General features: G+C 38.4%; 1 protein-coding gene across 4 annotated transcripts in view; it reads left to right on the top strand.

The window, feature by feature from the left end:
• The first annotated feature begins 9,968 nt into the window (after positions 1 to 9,968).
• Positions 9,969 to 22,703, top strand: part of LOC109212981 (katanin p60 ATPase-containing subunit A1-like) — a 46,814-nt gene continuing 34,079 nt past the window's right edge. For 2 of the 4 annotated variants that reach the window (XM_019376726.1, XM_019376727.1), the window contains exons 1-8: positions 9,972 to 10,404; positions 10,549 to 10,872; positions 10,957 to 11,028; positions 11,155 to 11,187; positions 11,730 to 11,921; positions 12,544 to 12,788; positions 13,695 to 13,847; positions 13,957 to 14,044. In XM_019376726.1, coding sequence (XP_019232271.1) covers positions 10,312 to 10,404; positions 10,549 to 10,872; positions 10,957 to 11,028; positions 11,155 to 11,187; positions 11,730 to 11,921; positions 12,544 to 12,788; positions 13,695 to 13,847; positions 13,957 to 14,044 — 1,200 coding nt within the window. In that variant the 5' untranslated portion in view covers positions 9,972 to 10,311. Of the gene's footprint in view, positions 10,405 to 10,548; positions 10,873 to 10,956; positions 11,029 to 11,154; positions 11,188 to 11,729; positions 11,922 to 12,543; positions 12,789 to 13,694; positions 13,848 to 13,956; positions 14,045 to 14,743; positions 15,023 to 22,703 lie in introns of those variants that run through there. The other 2 variants (XM_019376724.1, XM_019376725.1) reach the window with 2 other exon arrangements.

The raw sequence follows: 22,703 nt of genomic DNA, 5'->3' as shown, positions 1-22,703 counted from the left end.
GGATTTGAAGGTTCCAGCAGGTTCGTATGATGATTTTGGACTTGGGCGTATGTCCGGATCGGGTTTTGGATGACCCGGAAGCATTTCGGTGCCTATTGTGGAAGTTAGCATTTTTTGGTGAATTTCATGAATTTGTGATGAAGTGCATTTTAGTGTTAACGATGTCCGTTTGGGATTCCGAGTCTGGGAATAGCTCCGTATGGTGATTCTGGTATTGGGAGCGCGATCGTAAGTGGATTTAGAGGTCCGTAGGTCATTTTGGAGTCATTTGGCTGAAGTTAGAAATTTGAAGGTTTTTGAGAAGTTTGACCGGAAGTGGAATTTTTGATATCGGGGTCGGATTCTGATTCCGGAAGTTGGAGTAGGTCCATAATGTCGAATATGACATGTGTGCAAATTTTGAGGTCAATCGGACGTAATTTGATAGGTTTCGGCATCGAATGTAGAAGTTTGAAATTCTAAAGTTCATTAAGCTTGAATTGGAGTGAGATTCATGGCTTTAGCATTGTTTGATGTGATTTGGGGCCTCGAGCAGGTCCGTGTTATGTTATGGGACTGGTTGGTGTGATTGGATGGGTCCTGGGGGCCTCGGGTGTGTTTCGGGGTGGTTTCAGATCATTTCGGGCTGTTTGCTATAGCTGACGATAGGCTATAATTACGTATTTTAGTCGATTATTACACTCTAAGTTACTGCACTTTAATTGAGTTTGCGCATTAATCGCTAGTATTTTGCACTAACGGTGTGTTTTATGCCTTGTAGGAGTGATTCCGAGCTATGTAGATGTTATGGAATGAATTCAAGTGATTTGGAGCTTTGAAGTCTGAGTAAAAGTTCAAGGAATTAAGCCGGGATCGTGTTTGGGGGTCAAGGGATGATAGTTAGAACAAACGAAGACTCCAGTAGGCATATTGTGCACTGTTTAGTAAAATATAACTTTTTGCTCAGAACTCCATTTGGGCTCCACAATAAATGGTTGGAAAGCTAACTCAAAGAGCTACAACTTTCATGTTTTACGTTTTTCCAAATTCTAAGCGGAACATAGTGAAAAATGCGCGTCAATAGCGCGGTCGCGCTCAGGCCGCGCTCGTCAAGCGGAACACTGGGCCACTAGCGCGACCACTAGCACGACCGCGCTAGTCAAACCCGGGAAAAGTGTCCTTTTTCACATTGGAGAAGGTATAATTGTTTGGGCCCAACCCTACTTGGTATATATACATGGAAAAACGGTATTTTGAGAGAGGAGGACGTTTTTTAGAGGAAAACACAAGCACAGAGCCGTCGTGGAGGCCGGAATTCATCGGGTTTCATCTTTTCTTCCACCAACTTAGTCTTTTTATGTTTCTTTGTATGATTTGTTGTTTTGCTACCATGTCTATGTGGAGCTAAACTTCACGTTCTAGGGTTGTGGTTCTTTCATGACTATTGTTATTCGGATATTGATTTTGATTTCTTAGTTTATCATATTGGTTTATTTATTCAATCCTGCACTTAATTATTTGATTGCTTGATCACCAATTGAATACTATCTACGAATCTTGAATTGAACTCGAAAGTGGGAATTCTAGATTGCATATAGGATTGAGTAGAGCAAGTTCTTGAACCTGGGCATCGGGGAACGAATTCGCAATTAGGATAGACATATACCTAATTGCCTTGCTTGGTTGAAATATAGGAATTATAAATGCGTTCTTGTTGATTCTAACTCCATAGACATATAGGCGTTAGGTTAGCTTGAATAGGCGAGTAAGAACTCGACAGATTCTTATGAGCAGTATTAACCCTGTCAACCAATAAACTAGATAAATTAATTAGACAATTCAATTGAAGAATACAATAGGAATGTTAGATAGCCCATAACCCTAGATCGTCTTCATTACATTGATATCATGAAAATCTGCTCTTCCTCTGTTTAAAGTTCATTATTTATATTTCTTTATTTAATTAGTATAGAATCAAATACTTCTAGGTTTAATTCTTGTATAGATAATTAGGATAGTCTAATTTAGTTAATAGTTAATCACAAGTCCTTGTGGGAACGATACTCTACTCACTATTTTATTACTTGACGATCACGTGCACTTGCGTGGGTGCGTTTGGCCGCAACAATAGCTGATGCTGGTGTCTGGTGTTGTTCTTTGTGTTCGCGAGGATCCTCTCGCGTTCGTGAAGAAGGATTTGGCTTCAGGGATTTGTTCTTCGCGTTCGCGAAGATGTTCTCGTATTCGCGAAGAAGAAAATCTCTGTTGCGCAGGTCTGCCTTTGGAGGCTCATATCTCACAATCTATAAGAAATTTGGAGATGATCCGAAAATGAAAGTTGTATTCTTTTGTGTCTAGTTTTAAGAAAGGTAAACCATTTATCATTTGGATTTGTGTACAAAAAGTTATGGCTGGTACACTACAAGCTGTCCGGGAAGATGAAGAAGAAATTTGTGTTGCACAGGGCTGACTTTGGCAGCTTATACCTCAAAATCAATAAGGAAATGGGAGATGACCGAAACATAAAATTTGTATATCTTGGTGTCTAGTTTTCAAAAAACTAAACCATTTGGCATTTGGAGTTTTGTACGAAATGTTATGGCCATTAATACCTAGACAATATAAGTCACACAATCAATCTTTAACCATCTATGGTTCTCACGGTTGTGTTCGTTTTAGCCATGAACACCGCCTGGTTTCATGAGTGCTTAGAGAATGGGCCTTTACTTTCATTCTCCTTGAAGCGGCTTACACTTCACACTCACATAGGTGATTCCTATACGTGTAATCCTAAAGACACACTATCTGGTCATATCTTGCCAGACTTAGCAAATCATTAAAAAGCTTTAAGCTTTATTGACTCATCAAAAAAAACCTTAATGCTTTACCTCGTTTTTGAACATTGTCTTCATCACGAGAATGGGTTGAGTTAGTTGACAATGTTGAACCGTCATTCATAACTTTGTTTGATCTCTTTGAACCTAGCTCTTGGGATCTCCAGTCTGCTAGGTAGAGTTACCGCCATGATGACTTGTCCTAGGCCTTTAACCCCATTCCCTTTGATGATCTTTCAACTGCCTCTCTAGATAGGCCTTTTGTAAGTGGATCCGACACGTTATCTCTTGACTTTACGTAGTCAATTTTGATAACACCACTAGAGAGTAGTTGTCTAACGGTATTGTGTCTCTGTCGGATATGACGAGATTTTCCGTTATACATATCTCCCTGCCCTACCTATTGCCGCTTGACTATCACAATGTATACATATAGGTGCCAAAAGTTTGGGCCAAAATGGAATATCTTCCAAGAAATTCCGGAGCCATTCAGCTTCCTCATCGGCCTTATCTAAAGCTATGAATTCAGATTCCATTGTAGAACGGGCGATGCACGTTTGTTTGGATGATTTTGGAGATACTGCTCCACCCCCAAATGTGAAAACATATCCACTCATGGATTTAACTTCAGATGATTCGGTGATCCAATTTGCATCACTGTATCCCTCGATCACGGAAGGATATTTGTTATAATGCAAAGCATAATTTTGGGTATGTTTCAGATATCCCAAAACTCGTTTCATTGCCATCCAATGTATTTGATTGGGATTACTTGTAAACCGACTCAGTTTGCTAATAGCACATGCTATATCTGGTCGCGTACAATTCATGATATACATCAAACTTCCCAATACTCTTGCATAGTCCAGTTGTGAGTCACTTTCACCTTCATTCTTTTGAATTGCATAACTCACGTCAATTGGAGTCCTGGCAATTTTGAAATCCAAATACTTGAACTTGTCAAGTACCTTTTCAATGTAGTGAGACTGTGATAATGAGACCTTGTGGAGTCTTGCAAATTCTGATTCCTAAGATCATATCAGCAACTCCTAAGTCTTTCATGTCGAATTTGCTAGCCAACACGCGCTTTGTAGCATTTATATCTGCCATACTTTTGCTTATTATCAACATGTCATCAACATATAAACAAACAATGACTTCATGACCTGGAGTATTTTTAATGTAAACACATTTGTCACACTTGTTGATTTTAAATCCATTTGCCAACATTGTTTGGTCAAATTTTGCATGCCATTGTTTGGGTGCTTGTTTAAGTCCATAAAGCGACTTAACAAGTTTGCACACTTTCTTTTCTTTACCAGGAACCACAAAACCCTCAGGTTGTTCCATGTAAATTTCTTCCTCCAATTCTCCATTTTGGAAAGCTGTTTTAACATCCATTTGATGGATTTCAAGACCATACACGGCCGCTAGTGCTACTAACACCCTAATAGATGTTATCCTCGTTACTGGCGAGTAAGTGTCAAAGTAATCAAGTCCTTCCTTTTGTCTATAACCTTTGACAACAAGTCTTGCCTTATATTTGTCAATAGTGCCATCAGCTTTAATTTTCCGTTTAAAGATCCATTTCGAACCTAAAGGCTTATTTCCTGGAGGAAGATCAACCAATTCCCATGTATGGTTATCCAAAATTGATTGAATCTCACTATTGACTGCCTCTTTCCAAAATGCTGAATCAGAAGACGACATAGCTGCTTTAAAAGTTTGAGGCTCATTTTCAAGCAAGAATGTCACAAAATCTGGTCCAAAGGACGTAGATGTTCTTTGACGTTTGCTACGCCTTGGATCTTCTATACTTGGAGTATTTTCCTTTGGTTCTTCCCGAGGTCGTTTAGGTTTTTCACTTAACGACTCGCTTTCAGTTTTATACGGATAGATGCTTTCAAAGAATTCAGCATTATCTGATTCCATTACCGTATTAACATGAATCTCGGGATTATCGGATTTATGAACCAAAAACCGACATGCTTTACTGTTTGTAGCATATCCAATGAAAACGCAATCTACTGTTTTTGGTCCGATTTTAACCCTTTTAGGTAAAGGAACTTGTACCTTTGCTAGACACCCCCACACTTTGAAATATTTCAAGTTGGGTTTTCTTATTTTCCATTTTTCATATGGAATCGAATGCATTTTGCTGTGGGGTAATCTGTTGAGTATTCGGTTAGCTGTAAGGAGAGCTTTCCCCCACAAACTCTGCGGTAATCCGAAAATTATTAATAAAGAATTCATCATTTTCTTTAATGTCCGATTTTTCCTTTCCGCAATTCCGTTGGATTGAGGTGTGTAAAGTGCAGTAGTTTGATAGATAATTCCATATTCCGAACATATTTCTGCAAATGGAGATTTATATTCTCCACCTCTATCACTTCTAATCATTTTGATCTTTTTATTGAATTGCTTCATCCTTACTATTAAGCAAATAAACATAACAATATCTAGTGCAATCGTCAATAAAAGTAATAAAATACTTTTTTCCACCTCGAGATGGTGTCAACTTCATATCGTAAATGTCAATATGAATTAAGTCTAAAGGATTTGAATTCCTTTCAACAGACTTATAAGGATGTTTTACAAACTTAGATTCAACACTTATTTGACATTTCGATTTATTACACTCGAATTTAGGCAATACTTCTAAATTAATTAACTTCCGCAAGGTTTTATAATTGACATGTCCTAAACGAATATGCCATAAATCATTTGACTCCAATAAATAAGAAGAAGCTGAAATTTTATTCATACTGTCAACAACCATTACATTGAGTTTGAAAAGGCCCTCCGTGAGGTAGCCTTTTCCAACATACATTTCGTTCTTGCTTACAACAACTTTATCAGAAACAAATACATATTTGAATCCATTCTTTACAAGTAAAGAAGTAGAAACTAAATTCTTCCTAATAGTAGGAACATGAAGAACGTTGTTGAGCGTTAACACCTTGCCGGAAGTCATCTTCAGGAATATCTTCCCATAACCTTCAATCTTGGCTGTTGCATTATTTCCCATGGAAATTTCTTCTTCCGGACCAGCAGTAGAGTAAGTCGCAAATGCTTCTTTGACAGCACAAACATGTCGAGTGGCTCCAGAGTCAATCCACCACTCCTTCGGATTTCCAACTAAATTGCATTCCGAAAGCATTGCGCAAAGATCATCAATCTCATTATTCTTCTCCACTATGTTGGCTTGTACCTTCTTCTTATCCTTTTTCGGGAGACGACAATCTGGGCTTTTGTGACCGACTTTTCCACAATTGTAGCAGCTGCCCTTGAATTTCTTTTTGTTCTGCTCCTTAGTTTGTCCAGAAGACCTCTTCCTCTTCTTACTTTTTGGAGCAGTCTCTTCAACGATATTAGCTCCCATGATCGTTGAATTTCCACGAGACTTCTTCTCAGCTGTTTTGTTGTCTTCCTCGATCTTTAGACGTATCACAAGATCTTCCAACTTCATTTCTTTGCATTTGTGCTTCAGATAGTTCTTGAAATCTCTCCACGAAGGAGGCAATTTTTCAATCATAGCAGCTACTTGAAATGATTCATTCACGACCATACCTTCAGCTATAAGGTCGTGAAAAATAAGTTGAAGCTCCTGAAATTGGGTTCCCACAGTTTTGTTGTCTATCATTTTATAGTCTAGAAACTTGGCAACCACGAACTTCTTCAAGCATGCATCTTCTGTCTTGTACTTCTTCTCAAGTGTGTCCCATAATTCTTTCGAAGTATTCGTTGCACTGTACACATTGTACAAGTCATCTTCTAAAGCACTTAAGATATAGCCTTTGCAAAGAAAATCTGCCTGCTACCATGCCTTAACAACCATGAACTTTTCATTATCCGGCATGTCCGCAGCAGGCACTGGAGGCTCTTCACTAGTGAATTTCTGCATACCAAGTGTGGTAAGCCAGAAGAACACCCTTTGCTGCCATCCTTTGAAGTTGGTTACAGAAAATTTCCCCGGTTTCTCAGCCGGAGGAACAGCAGTGCGGCTTGACGAGGCTATCGTCGTTGCACCAACAGTCGCAGAAGGATTTCCATTTTCATTTGCCATTTCTTACTGTCAACAATAGAAGAAATCAATTAATGGCAAAACCAAAACAGTAAATAATACTGTAATCAATAAACAGTACGTAATAAAAACAACTAAGGTTTTTATATACTATTTTACAGAAAAACGATGAAGTTTTTATGTTCTTCAAATCGTTTTCTGAATTTCAATACCCTGATGAAGTTTTTATATCTTCAAATCAGAATAGTAAAATTCAGACAAAATACAGAATATAATAAATATAATTTCCTTAAGATTGTTATTTATCTGTATTGCTGTAAGTAAATAAAATAGTAATCTTTCTGAAAACTAAAACAGAAAGTTAGTAAAAACAATTCTGAAAAATAATATTCGAACTTCAAAATAATTTTTGAAACGTTGAAGGAACAAATTGAGCCCACTGAATACACAGTGTGTCCTTAAGGAAATTATTCCCCTCAAGTACCCGAGGTTATGGAATATATCCTCCCAGGATAGAACGATTTAACTCACCGGAGTGTTGGTACCAAAAATGCCGATGATCAGCGAACCACTCGATGGCAGCAAAACACACTGGATTTTTAGTGAAGAAGAAGAAGAAGAAGAAGAAGAAGAAGAAGAAGAAGAAGAAGAAGAAGAAGATAATCAGAAAATTTCGTAAGTAAATATTCTGGGATTTGAAGGTCTATTTATAGCCAACTTGGTGATGTTTCTGAAGAGGTTTCCAACCTTTCAGAATAGTCATGACTGTTGGAACAGGTGTGACCCTCTGAACAGGTTTGCAACCTTTCAGAACAGTCATGGCTGTTGGAACAGTCTGACGAGGTTTGCAACTTTTCAGAATAGTCATGGCTGTTGGAATAGGTGTGACACTGTTTCAGAACAGCCATGGCTGTTGGAAATTTTTGCGAGAAATTTAAAACGAATTTAAATTAATCCGGGAAAGAAAAACGGGCTAGACCGGACCGGGTCGCGGGTCATCCCTCCATTTCTTTTCCCACCATTTTTCATTCACACCTCTTTTGTTATTATTTATTAAATAACAAACCCAACAGATTATTCTCATGGAAACTACTTATGACCGAGTATTGGTGTTAGCTAAGGTAGTTAGATGTTGGAACAAGTTTGGTTATAGCTGTTTCTCCCTTGCCGGGATAGTGTAGTTCCTTATTGATCCCTTGCCGGGACTCTTGTTATGGTTGTTGTTGATTGCATGTGTGAATTAGGTTGCGCGCCGCAACAATGACATATTTGGATCGGGTTGCACGCCGCAATAATATTATATGTGGATCGGGTTGCACGCCGCAACAATGATATGATTGGATCGGGTTGCACGCGGCAACAATGATATGATTGGATCAGGTTACACGCCGCAACAATAATATAATCGAATCGGGTTGCAATCCGCAACAGTGTTGTTATATGTTGGGATCGGGTTGCGCGCTGCAACAATTGTTGATACAAAGTGTTCATAGATTGGATACAAATTTCCTTATTGTTTTGTTGTGAATTCTAAGTTGTCCTTATGCCTTTATTCTTGATTTACTGTTGATATTGATATAACCCGCAACATGTACCCCCTCCCATCTTTACTTGTTTATTTATGTTTTATTTCCCGCTATATATTATATAACTGCACAGGTTTATTTGGTAGTCTGGTCCTAGTCTCGTCACTACTTCGCCGAGGTTAGGCTATGCACTTACCAGCACACCGGTTGTGCTGATACTACACTCTGCACTATTTTGTGCAGATCCCAGTGCTGCAGATTTCGGACCGCAGTGAGGTTTCAGCTTCTTGCTTACCAGGCGACCCGAGGTAGTTCTGCAGGCGTCCGCAAGCCTTGGCGTCTCCCTCTATCTATTTTTCCTGCTTCTCTTATGTAGTTCCAGAGACGGTATTTTTGTTATTTCTTTCAGACCCTTATTTGTAGTACTCTTAGACAGTCTGTGAAGTTGTGACACCAAATCTTGGGTGGTTTTGTTATGGGATGGTATTAGTAGTACTATTAACTTGAAATTTATTCTTCCGCTTGTTAAATTATGTTGTTATAAACTGTTGGTGCTAAGTCGTTAACTAAATTAAAAAAATGGAAGACAAGTCAAATAGTTCAGTTGGTTGGCTTGCCTAGCTTTCACTAGTAGGCGCCATCACGATTCCCGAGTGTGGAAAATCCGGGTCGTGACAAAAGAAATCTACCCATAAAAGTTCTTAGATGCCTTACTGTAACTTATGTGAACTTCTATAGGAATTATAAAAATGATTATTGTTTCTATGACCTAATATAAAAATAAATAATAAACTTATAAATACTTCTATCAACAAAGATTTATCAAATAAAATAAATTTAAAAAGTGAAGTTCACTGACTTTGAAACGAAGAGGTTGACGTTATGCTAGAAAAGTTGATAAGGGGTAACTTAAAGTCTAAAAATGGCTTATTTTAATAGAAAGAATTAGAAAATGCAAGCTCATTTACTTCTCAAGTGTTATATTCATTAGGTTTGATTAGGTTTTCATGCTTAGTATCCAAATAAAAATACATAACCTAATAAAGTTTTAAAATATTTAATATAATTATAATAGTTTTATTTAACATTAAGTGTACATAATTACAATATTAAGTTTTTCTAAAAAAAAATGATATTTTTTTTAATCAATTTTCATGCCTCGAGCATGCTTCAGGAGTTAGGACTCATTGCATAGAAGTTCAAATAAGGAAATACTTATATCCAAAATATTAGTTAGTGTCGAAGTCCGAAATATTAGGACAATATTACCAAAATTTAGTTAACTTAAAACTTCTGTATATTAGGAAAATAATAAAATGACACTTTTGTCTAGTATAATATTTAATTTTAAAGAGTAAAAAAAGCAAACGAAATTTCGCTAAGGATTTCGTGCTTTTAATATAGTAGTATAATAATAATAATAATAATAGAAGATTTGAATTCTAAATATATAAACAAAATTATTTTGTTCACGGTGCACTTGAATCATAGCAAGAAAAATGTCACTTATTAAAAAAGGGAAGCAAATCTTAGAGAAGAATCCTTCTCCTTGTAAAGCTCTTATATCCTTGGGTGACACTCTATTTATTATTTGACCCCAAATTTTCTGCCCGTAAGTTGCAAGCCGCGCCGAACTTATTTACCCACCCTTGTTGTAGTAAGCATATACTAGTGTTAAATTATTAATTACTACGTTACTTTGATGATATGGTGGCTCCTAACTGCCCCATCAGTGGGGAGAAGTTGAAGAAACTCTTCGACACGTTCGACGCTAACAAAGATGGGCATCTCTGCCTGACGGAGCTGGTGGCGTGGATCACCGCTGTAGAACCCGAATTGAATCACAATATTAATAGGATTCCGGACGTCCTGTCGGAATACCTCCGCCATTTCAACTATTATATATTAGGTTCCCTAGGTTTATACTATGTGGGCTTCAACCTAATTTATGTGCACCGAAAACGTGACATTGATCGTGACTTCGACACCGTCGGCCAGCTCCAGCCAAAAAAAAAACATTATTTATGCAATTCAGCATCAGGTAGGTGTATATAATTCTTCAATTTATATTTACATTTTTATAATGTTGCTGATTCAAATCACAAATGTGTTTTGGTATGACTGACAATATTGCACAAAGCTTATACTTATTCATATTGACAATACTTCAATTTATTTGACATAGTCCAAATCTAGTTGCCCCATAAGAGAGGAGAGGATGAAGAAAATCTTTGACAAGTTCGACGCTAACAAAGATGGCTATCTCAGCATGATGGAGCTGCTGGAATGGATCATGGCCGTAGAACCCGAATTGGACAACAACATTCAAAAGATTCTGGACAAACTGTCAGACTACCTCGGCAGTTACTCTTTTAGTCTAGCTTGTTATAAAGTCCTATGCTATAGTGGCTTCACTCTCATTTATGAGCAACAAAAACGTGACCTTGATCGAGACTTCGACACCCTCCAATTCCACCAAGAAAATACGTATGCAATTCAGCAACAGCAGGTATAATATTATAATTGGCTCGAGTCTCTAGCCTTTTAATTAAGACTTACTTCCACCCTAAATTAATGTTTATATTTGTGGTAGTGTTTAAAGAGGGTCGGTCTATCACCCACAAAGACAATAGAGAAGAAGAAGAAAACGACACACCAAGTTCAGGCAAGTATTTGCGAGACTCCAATCTTAAATAATCTTTCACCCTAGCTTGAATTGTTTTTGGTTTGTTAAAAAGTTTGATCTTTTTATGAAAGTTTTATGGGGAGGAAGAATCGGCATTGTTGGCAGGTGAACAATTACAGAAGCACAGTGCAACAAGTGGTACAAATACCTCATCTGCCTTTAATACTATTTGAGAACATTTTGATAATGTTGCTTTTTAAGCCATAATCTAGACATAAATGACAAGACAAAATAATTTGACAAACTCCAATTGTAAATAATCTTTAATCTTCGCTCTTCAAGGCCAAATTGACTATGGATGAGATTTCTATTTTTATATAATATATGAAGTGGCAGACTTTACATGTTACAGTAAATAAAATTCATTAACCATATGTGAAATTGACTGTAGTGACAACACTCCTTCATCTAGCCAGAACTTTTGGTTGCTAGGATAAACAACAACAACAACAACGACGACCCAGTGGAATCCCACTAGTGGGGTCTGGGGAGGGTAGTGTGTACGCAGACCTTACCCCTACCCTGAAGGAGTAGAGAGCCTAGGATAAAGCTGAATTTAAATACTGGTTATACAGATTCTGAATTCATAATTTACTTAAATTTATCTTTACTCTATTTTTACTAAGCTGAGACTTGAAGTTATTTGTAATATTCTTAGCGTCTTTTTTCACAACTATCAGAATGCTGTGGAAGGCGTTAAGTCAAAAGGAGTGTATGAAGGGCCTGATTCTCAACTGGCTGCGACTCTTGAAAATGAGATCTTGGATACTAATCCGCGGGTGAGATGGGATGATGTTGCAGGACTGAATGAAGCAAAGAGGCTTTTACAGGAAGCAGTGGTACTCCCACTGTGGATGCCTCAATATTTCGAGGTACTGCAGATAGTTGATTATGAATATAAGCATACTAAAGAACGATGAGTGTGTGTGTGGTAAAACGGAAGTTATATTTCTGGAAAATATCTTTCATCATTTTCTGGTGTTCCCATAGTGTGGAAATGGTGTCATTTTCTTTATAACTATGTTAACTTTAACTTCATATTAATCACTCCAAGTAACACTTACACATTATTATTTAATCTTACTACTTACAATTTCTTATCAAAATACTCCCACTTACACTTGTTAGTTATCTGTTTTCCAAAAAATGTTTTCGTCAGAGGAAAATGACTTCCATCATATCAAACACACGTCATTTATTCTTTTCTTTTTCCTTATAACAAACTGTTCATTAGAGGTAGATATGCTCCTCGCACATAATTAAGAAAATAACCTGGGAATAGTTTTTCCTGTTGAAACCTGAATTATCTCATATATTTGTCTTCACATAACGAGGATACAATTTTATCCAATGGAAGTTGCAATTTGTTGCTGATATATAAGTTTTTGAGCTGCAGCTATGCACAGGTTGTAACTACATGGCACATTAATAAAAGAGTAATGAATACTTATTATGAAATTTCTACATAGTTCACATATTCAGTGTTACTTGCAGGGTATCAGGAGACCTTGGAGAGGAGTTCTTATGTTTGGTCCTCCTGGCACAGGGAAAACACTCTTGGCCAAAGCTGTCGCTACAGAGTGTGGGACAACATTTCTGAATGTTTCTTGTTCTTCGTTGTGTGCAAAATGGTACGGTGAAAGTGAACGATTGGTGCGGTGCTTGTTTGATCTTGCCCGTGCTCGTGCTCCAAGTACAATTTTCATTGATGAGATTGATTCTCTTTGCAGTGCCAGAAGGTAAGCAATCTGTTCTTTCTAAAGTGATTTCATACACATGTGACAACTGAGGATATTTTTCATTGTCTTGCTGTTGTGTAAGGTTTGTTTTCGTCACCATATGTGATAAAACTTCTAGGCATAGATGTGTGTTTCGGGTCTACCATATGTGATAAAACTTCTCATTGTGACGTCTAGAAACTAGATTTCAATCATCTAATAGGACTTGATTGTGATGTACCGTATAGTATTAATTTCATGACCAGTTTGATTTTGTCTTTTACCGATTAAATATGTGACGCTCCTCTACTTGTCCAAAGCTTTGCATAGGAACTTCAGAGAGAAGAGAAGGTTAAAACAAATTTGAAACCCTAGAAGAATACCTAGCAGGAAGGAAATTAGAGGCTTTATGTTTTATCAAAACTGAATCATACTTTAGTTTCACTGGAGCAGCTTAGTCTGCACTGAACTGATAATGCCATCCATATGCATGTTTATGTTTTTCGACCACAGAGACTTGTATCAAGCTAACGATTAATGCGTCTGAGCAGTGCAATTGGTGGTCGCCGTGACTTTAAACTGATATTTGCTAGATCATATCTATAGCATGTTAGTTATTATCTTATCAGGTCACAAATTAATGTTTTATCAAAAAGATTTATGATATTTATATTATAAGTAGCTTGATTATTGTGAAATAATTTTTATAACATCGATGCATAGACCTTAAACTCTAAATATTTCGTCCTGCTCCTCTGTCCTTCACCTACCTCTTGTGTTTGCATACATCTCGCACTAACATTTATGCATGTGCTCAACAATCAACGTTAATTTGAGCATAATTAAGTTCTTGCCCGTGCTAAACTTATAATTTCTTAGTTCTAATTCTAGTGGTAGGACTTCATCAACTCTGAACCTGTTTCTTAGGGCTTCTGGAGAGCATGAAGTATCCCGAAGAGTGAAGTCTGAACTTCTAGTTCAGATCGATGGGTTAAACAACTCCACTAATAATACTGCAGGCAAACCGGTGGTAGTTTTGACAGCAACAAATTTCCCCTGGGCTCTTGATGAGGCACTAAGGTTAAATTTACTCCTTAACTTCCTAGTCAATATTTGCTTTTGTAACTCTAATTTGTGTTCTGTTCCATTTGGAATCTTGTCTAATTGGTGATTTACTGTACTACTGTAGGAGGCGGCTAGAAAAACGGATTTACATACCGCTTCCTGATTTTAAGAGCCGTAAGGAGCTGATAAAGATAAACTTAAAATCAATCGTGGTAAGCTCTTGTCTTATTACTACTATGCTTCGTTTTCTTGTAAGAAGAAGTTCATTTGCTATATTATCATCATATGTATCTACTCAAAGAATAGATTCGATGATCAAAGTCAATAAAAAGGAATGACTATGATCACACTGGAAATTTTTGACTTACAAAGAAAATGTGCATATACATAATATTTGAACTAGCTAGTAAGTAAGCTATACTATGTTGCTGCATATTATAGTTCAGTGATTATTGAGATCACAGGAACACAATATTATGAGGTATAAAAGGAAAAAGAATGTCAAAAAAGAAGAAATTAATAATAAGAGACCTTTTGGTTATATCTCAAAAGAATTTTTAAGTTACTAGAAAGATAAGGAAGGGTGATGATTGCAATATATATGAAGTTTATACATAAACTTTTGCAACAAACTCAAATATTTTCTCTGCTAATGAGATATGCCGGACAACTGCTAATCATCTAAGGCAAATCCAGGATTTAGATTTGGTGGGTCCAATTGAGCGTGATAACATTTTATGTGTAAATTTTAATTGTTTTCGCATTGCATACAAATTTTGAGCAGAAAGTAATGTCTCCAGTTGAACCATAGAGGCATAGACCTCGCCGTAAATTTGCCTCCGGTTATTATTGCTCCTTGAGATTTTACAGAAAATTTTGTTGATACTAATAATCTGCAACATGAATGCCAGTTAGCTCCTGGCCTGGATATTGACCAAGTGGCACGAAGAACAAAAGGTTACAGTGGAGACGATCTAACAAATAAGTGGGTCAGGTTCTCTATCTGGTTCTTAACAATAAGTTTGTTAGATCATCAAAACATAAGAAGCATAAGGCAAAGACATTGAAAATCCATCAATTTCCCCCTTTTTGATGATGACAAACTTAGGCATTGATAGTATTTGTTTAGAGCAGAAATAACAAGATGAGGTACCAGAAACTTCACAAGTTCCCCCTGACCTTTTGCTTTTGATTCCCCCTTAATCCCCTGTTTTTGCATCAATTTTTTCACAAGTCCCCCCTCACCTTTTGCTTTTGAACCCCCGTTGACAATACATACGCCTACTATCATAGTGCGTACACTACTCACTAATATCACAATGCATGCACTATCTGGTATCTTCCCCCTTTTGGCATCATTAAAAAATACACAAGCAGGCAAACAACATAAAGAAGTGTAACACAGCCAACTCATGCCACATATGTGCACACAACATGATAGAAAAGAGAAGCCAAAGGAAAACAGCATTGTACAGGCAAAAGAGGAGCTGTTTCATTGATATTAACAATGGACTGAGCAAAACAGGAGCATTAATGGTGAAATCCAGCATGCCATCAACAAAAAGACAAATAAAAATAGAAACAACAGCCACAAAACATCATAACAGAAGACACTGGTCACTAGGGGGTATCTAAGAGGCACTAGAAGAGGAAGACTGGGAAAGAGAAACAACAAGGGTTTTGAGAACCAGGTCCAGTCGGGCATTTGTAGACAGCTGTTCTTCAAGCAGTTTTGCGCGAAGCTTATCATTTTCCTTTGTCAGGCGGGCAACTTCTTTATTAACGGAACCAGGTCCTTTAACCGCTTGACTGAGCTGAGTTTCTAGTATGGCATTCTGAGCCCTCAACCTTCTGATCTCTTCAGAAGCTGCATTTTGACCATTGATCAGCTGAGAAATGGTCGAGATGCTTCCGCTAACCCTTTCTACGCACTCGCATTCTTCTAGAGTGGTTTTAGAGAAGGTTTGCTTGCGTGTGCCCACTCTGGGATTACCCAAGGGGACCTTGTAAAATTTAAACACTTGAGTGAGGAGAAAGCCATATTGATTGGGACAAACTGATCAAGAGCCTCCATTAAGCCCAGATCAGATTTTGTAGCAATAGACCGCCTCTCAGAACGAGAAGCCATATTGATTGGGACAAACTGATCAAGAGCCTCCATTAAGCCCAGATCAGATTTTGTAGCAATAGACCGCCTCTCAGAACAAGGTAAGAGCACCTTATTGACCAGTTCAAAGAGAAGCTGATACTCAGGGAGTAATACCTTCTTATGCACACGTTCCCCCTGCTGAATAGCTTGCTTTCATGATAGCTCTCCTAAAGTTGACACCACAGACACCTTTGACTGAGGACATTCCTTCACATGGAATTTGGAGAATCTTCCCCAATGCTGAAGCATCAAGTACAATGTCTACTCCATTTACTAGCACACAGATGTGATCCCCCTCAACAGTGAAGAGAGATGCGTAGAAATTTACCGTATCCTCGTACACCAAAGGCATGTTACCCTGAAACAAGTGCTCCCATTACTGAAATTCCACTATCTCCAGAATTTGCCTCATACCAGCCATCTCTGAAATTGCTGGATCAAACATACGACCCCACAAGACTTTCTGAGTTCTTAATCTCTCCTACCAAAGAACACTGTTACTTGGCATGGTCTTCAGAGAACCAGGTTCCCTTACAGTTTCCCGTTTTCGTTTTCTAGATCCTTCATCAAACTTCCCTTTCCAACTTACTAGCCCCACAGTATCATCTTCAGACATAGCTTGCTCAACTAGACTCTTCTTAGACTTGCTGCTGCCCTTCACGGATGCTCCACTTTGTTTCTCAACAGCTTCATCTGAAGCTTCATCCACAGACTTCTGGGCTTTTATAGATTGTTCTGCTAAGGAACCGGATTCTTTTAGAGCAATTTTGTCAACTCTACCTACTGGAACGCTCTTGTCAGTAACAAATTCCCCTTGATTCATCAACCTCTTCTTCCTTGTCTTGACACTCCTCCTACTTTTCTGCAATGTAGACTCGAACCTCTCTTTCTACTGCAACCTGATAGGGGATGACTTGGGAGAGGATTCTAAGAACTTACGATAATCAAGAGGTTCATGAGTGGATTTATCTGGAAGAGAATCAGTTCCTCTAGCAGATTTTTCTGGGACAGTTTCATGGATTAGAGACTCGAAGAGTACCATGGTTCTTTCATCGCCTAGGAATGGAGTTTCTTCCCCTTGATACTCAGACAAGAGATAGGTTATTTCATTCAACAGACTTTCAGCAGCGATAGCCATGATATTGTGCGTTTCTTCCTTTTCTGGTGACTCTGTGAGAGCCACTGAGTCCAAAATAGAGGAGTTCAGATACTGATCAGGATCATCCTCAGAGACCTCTGACACCTGAGAGGTGACCCTTTCTGAGTGTTCTTTGGTGGGATTAGAGGAATGAGGAGACATGAGGTTTTCAACACATGGAAAGGAGACAGAGTTTGACAGAAAGGGAAAACAATAGGAAATGATGAGGAAACAGGTGCGGGTGCAGTAGTATTGGAAATAGTGGAAGAGTGAATTTCTGGAGATGACTTTAAGGATGATAGGGAAGTAGGAGTGGTGTTGATGGTGGGAGAAGGAAGTGATCATTCGATTGCCATTATAGGAGGATTTGATAGGGAAGTTGAGTGAAAAAGAGATGAGGAGAGGATCACAGAGATACAAAAAAGATGAAGGTTCATGACTTGCTGTGAGAGTGAAAAAAAGTTTTATGAGAAGAAGGGCTAATGATGAGAAGAGAGAGAAACGGGTTCTGAACAGTCCTGAAAACGGCGGTAGGTTTGTGGGAAAACGTTATCGTGCAGAGGGGATGAAGGGATTTGAAAGACCAGACATGACATGCAGATTTTGAAAAGTCGGATGATGCGGCTGTTGAATTAATTTTGTTAACCCTTTTTGAGAAAGCATGCAAAATAACACATTACTACTGACCTGTGGTACTGGAACCTGATGCCCGAACAGTTTTTTGAAAAAGATTTTAGCAGCTCTTCTTTCGCAGTTCATAATTGTACCTTTGGCTTCCATGATCGTCACACATGTTTACCTGCAACGGTATCGATGTGAGTTAGGCTTGGCCAGAAAACACTTTAGCTAATTTTACCTGAAGGTGATTTTCATAGCCAACTGATGGAGAATCAGGTTCTCTATTAGACTTTAATAACCCCAGCTTCACCATGTTTCTTCCAAAATGTTCCCTACTCAAGGCTTTGGTGAAGATATCTGGAATTTGGTCTTTTGTGCTGCAGAACTTTATACAGATCAACTCTTTCTCCATATTGACCCTCAGAAGATAATGCCTCACCTCAATGTGCTTGGTCCTCTTGTTTTGAACTGGATTCTTGATCAAGTTGAGTGCACCGGTGTTGTCACATAGAAGAAGCATACCATCAGTAAATACCCCAAAATCCTCCAGTTGCTTAATTCATAGGGGTTGAGCACAACAGGATGCTGCCGCTACGTATTCTACTTCGGTTGTTGAAGAAGCCACTGAGTTTTGCTTCCTTGTGCCCCAAGAGATGAGACACGATCATGGCAAGTGAGCCATTCCAGAAGTGGTTTTCCTGTCCACAAGATAACCTACATAGTTAGCATCAACATACCCAATAAAATTAAAACTGTCACCTGAGGGGTAATACAGGACCAGGTCCTGTGTTCCCTTAAGGTATCTCAAACTTCTTTTGGCAGCCTTCAAGTAAGATTCCTTGGGATTTGATTTTGGATTCTATTCTGGAATGGAAATACAGAAAGGACTAGGGAATTTTTTGGATTTTGATTCTTGTCTAAATCCAGAATGAAGGGGAGTGATTATGTTATCAAATAGATGGGAGCTTCTGTGTTTCCACGTAGGGACTGAAGTTTGATTAGTGGAGAGACTGGGTAAATTAAGTGGATTTCCCTGCAGTCCTTGTTCTGCTACTTGTGGAATACCTTGCACTGCATCTCCAACAGTTTCTTTAGCTTCAATGGTAGTAAATGAAGATGTTGCATTGTCTTCACATGTCTCTTTCATCTAACTCATCATATCAACTTTCCCAATTGAAACATCAGATATTTCTCAGGGACCAAAAGTGGTTCATCGTCTTGATCATCACCATTCCCTCCTTTGTTAGAGGAAGGTGTCTCTTTGAGTATCACATGACCACTTTCTTCCACATAGTAAGCTCTTTTGTTGTAGACTTTGTGCGCTTTGCTTTGAGGGAAGTATCCCAGAAGGGTTGCTTCTTACATCAAACTTCACGAGCTGGTCCTTCCCGTGGTTGACAAAATAGTATTTGCATCCAAAGGTTCTAAGATGAGTTATCTTTGGTTTTCTTCCATTGAGCAACTCAAAGGAGGTTTTGTTTAGGAGGGACCTGATTATACACCTGTTCACCAAGTAGCAAGCCTCGTTTATTGCTTCCGCCCAGAAATTTTTGGCGATTCCCCTGTCAATGAGCATTATCCATTCCATGTCTTCCAGAGTTTTGGTCTTCTTTTCAACAACACCATTTAGCTGTGGAGTCCTTGGTGCTGAGAAGTTGTGAGTGATCTCATTTCCATTACAAGACCCATCAAATCTTGGCATTGACATATTCTATCCCGTGGTTAGATCTGATACGTGCTTCCTTCAGTTCCGTCTCCACTTGGATCTTCCTGACAAGTGTCGCAAATACTTCAAAAGTCTCTTCCTTTGCTCTAACAAGCATTGTCCAGGTGGATCTTGAATTTGGCAGCCCACGAACTAGGTTCTTTTGAATCAGATCATTCAGAAGTGAGAGCCTTGAGTGCTCCAATCCTTTATGCCAAGGTTTTGCATCATTGTCAACAACCTTTAAGCAGCTCATATCACCAGTTTGTAGGGATTTAAGTCAGTGAAGTATATATTCTTGTTCTTTTGGCGACTAAGGCCACTTCACCAGTTACCAAATTGGTAATTATGCGTATTTTTTATAAGAACTCTACTTTGCTCCCTTTATCACAGATTTGAGACACACTCAAGAGACTGTGCTTCAGGCAACTCACATGGCACACGTTCTCAATTGAGTGTGACATAGACTTTCCATTTTTTCAACACTGAGAGTGTACCCCCCCTTTTTTTATATATATACACAGGATACATTCCCTTTTCTGCAGGGCTTTTAGTGAGAGACAGTCCATGGTGTTTCTAGTCATATGTTTTTAGCATCCACTGTTCATGAACCATTGCTGTCCACTTCTTCTCACTGCTCCCTGCACATATAAATCATGGGTTAGATTAGGAACCCAAACTAGTTTGGGTCCCTTGTTATGAGAAAAAGGATTGATAAGGGCTTTTCTAGTCCATGCAGGCAATATTCGTTTCTTGCGAGCGGTACCTGGTCCCTCTTTAGTAGTCACTTTTTCAGTAAACACTTTGTTTTTCTGAATATATTGAACCCTGGCTTGGAAATTTTCCTTGAAGTGCCCATTGTCCCCACAGTGGGTACACAGCCAGTTATCAGGAACAGTGACGTACTTGCTATGAGGGTTGTAGGGAGTTTTCTCCTTTTGAAACCCGATTCCTTGCCTGTTTCCACTATTGTTGAAGTACATAGCAGTGACAGCATCTGAGGATCAGGTCCACTTCAGAGATTTCTCAAGATCAATTTTTACTTTCTCCAATTCAGCTTGAAGTTGCCTATTTTTCTCAAGTTCCCTACATAGACTAGTTTTCACATTATTTAATTCCTTCTCAAGCTTGATGCGTGTCTTACTAGCTACTTCCTTCCCTTTCCCAAGACTCACAGTCCTATGTTCTGAAGTGAGTCTCTCAATGGTTTCCTTCAAATCAACAACCACTACCATCAGGTCATCTCTCTCATTTTCTACACTATTTATTTTTTCATTTAAAGCTTTCTTTTCCTTTTCAAGATTAGCTATGGTCTCATTTAGGTCCACTACATAGACCACCAGATCATCTCTAGATTGTTCAGCTTCTCCTAGTTCTATGGTCAGGATCTCCTTATCATTATCAAAGCTATAATATGCATCAATTAGAACATTTGCTAATGACCTTAACTTCTTAGAAGAGTAGGATTTCAGATTTCTCTGAACATCCCTGAAATTTACCTCATCATTTTCATCCTCTTCATCATCGTCAGACTGAGCCATCAGCGCGAACAGTGAGTCATATTTCGTTGCTTCAATTTCCAATGCCATCATAGAGCTATTTTCTGCATCTGGTTCCCTTTCTGACTCACTGGAGGAGTATCCCCAAGCAGCAAGGATCTGCTTCACAATATTGTCAGCTGCATTTTTTCGACTGAATCGTTTGTCTGGAACCGAGTTCCTTTTGCTGCTTTGTCAGGGTTTTATTTGTATTGCTCCTATATCAGAAGTGGATAGTCTTTGATGAAATGCCCTGGCTTTCCGCACTTGTGACAGAGATCATTGTTCCTTGCCTTACTTGAACTGCCCCTCTTTGGTATACCACCATTCCTTTAAACCATCTTTTGAAACCTTTTAGTAAGATAGGCCATATCACTATCTTCTTCACTTGAATTACTGTTTTCAGCCTTGAGTTCCAGGCTCTTTTCCTTCTTTGGCTCTCTCCTTTCATAGTCTTTCTTTCTTTTCATCTCGTATGTCTTCAGATTACCAATCGGCTCATCCATGGTTAGAGTTTGTAGATCTTTAGCTTCAGTGATGGCATTTACCTTACTCTCCCAAGAACCAGGTAGAACACTGAGAATTTTCCTTACAAGCTTGTTTCTAGGAATAACATCTCCAAGTGAATGAAGCTCATTTATGATGGATGTGAATCTAGTGTGCATATCCTGTATAGACTCATCATCCTTCATCCTGAAGAGCTCATACTCTGTGGTAAGCATGTCAATCTTGGACTGTTTAACTTGAGTAGTTCCTTCGTGTGCGGTTTGCAATGCTTCCCATATTTCTTTGGCAGAATCACAAGCTGAGACTCTGTTGTACTCATCGGGTCCTATACCACATACCAAGATTTTCTTGGCGCGATAGTTCTTTTCTACGGCTTTTCTGTCAATATCACTGTACTCCTTTCTGTCTTTCGGCACCATTTGTCCAGTTTCTCCAAGCTTCATAGGAACATGTGGACCATCACAAATGATGTCCCATAGTTCTGAATCTTCGGCCATTATAAAATCATGCATGCGAGTCTTCCACCAGCTGTAGTACTGACCATTGAATCTAGGAGGTCTGTAGGTTGATCGTCCTTCCTCAAAGTTGGGTGGCTAGGTGTTAACCTTTTAGAAAGAACCTGCTCTGATACCAATTATTAGCTTATATGAGTCCACCAAATTATAGAGCACCTGATCCTCTATGAGTTTCTACTGAGAATACTTATGAAGCAGTAAGTAAAAGAGACACGGGGTTTTTACGTAGAAAAATCTCACTTAAGGGGACAAAAACCACGACCTACACTTGTAGGCTTTCAACTTCACTAACTTGTAATCTCGCTATTACAGGTCACTTTGTAATGACTCTATTACAAAGACTTCAACTTAACTAACTTGTGATACTCTTACCACAAGCCACTTTGTCACTCTCTAGTTACAAAGACTTTAACTTATGACTAACTCTAGTCACAACATAAACTTAGAGGGTTTGTGATTTTTGGGTTTCCTAAAACACAGCTTCTAAGAAAGCAAGATAGGAGTTACAATGAAGAACAAATAACAAGATTACAACTCAACTACGGATACACATAGACTCATTGTGAAACTGATCCTTTAGTAGAGTTGTCTTCTTGTTCTTGACACACTTGTGACTTCAATGCTGGATCAACACTTTAATGCTTTAGAGAATATCACTAAATGCTCAAATGAATATAGTGTGCCTTGCACCAGGTTGTTAT

Source organism: Nicotiana attenuata, unplaced genomic scaffold (genome assembly GCF_001879085.1).
Source record: "Nicotiana attenuata strain UT unplaced genomic scaffold, NIATTr2, whole genome shotgun sequence".
Lineage (NCBI taxonomy): Eukaryota > Viridiplantae > Streptophyta > Magnoliopsida > Solanales > Solanaceae > Nicotiana > Nicotiana attenuata.
This window is presented reverse-complemented; position numbering and strand designations above follow the sequence as displayed.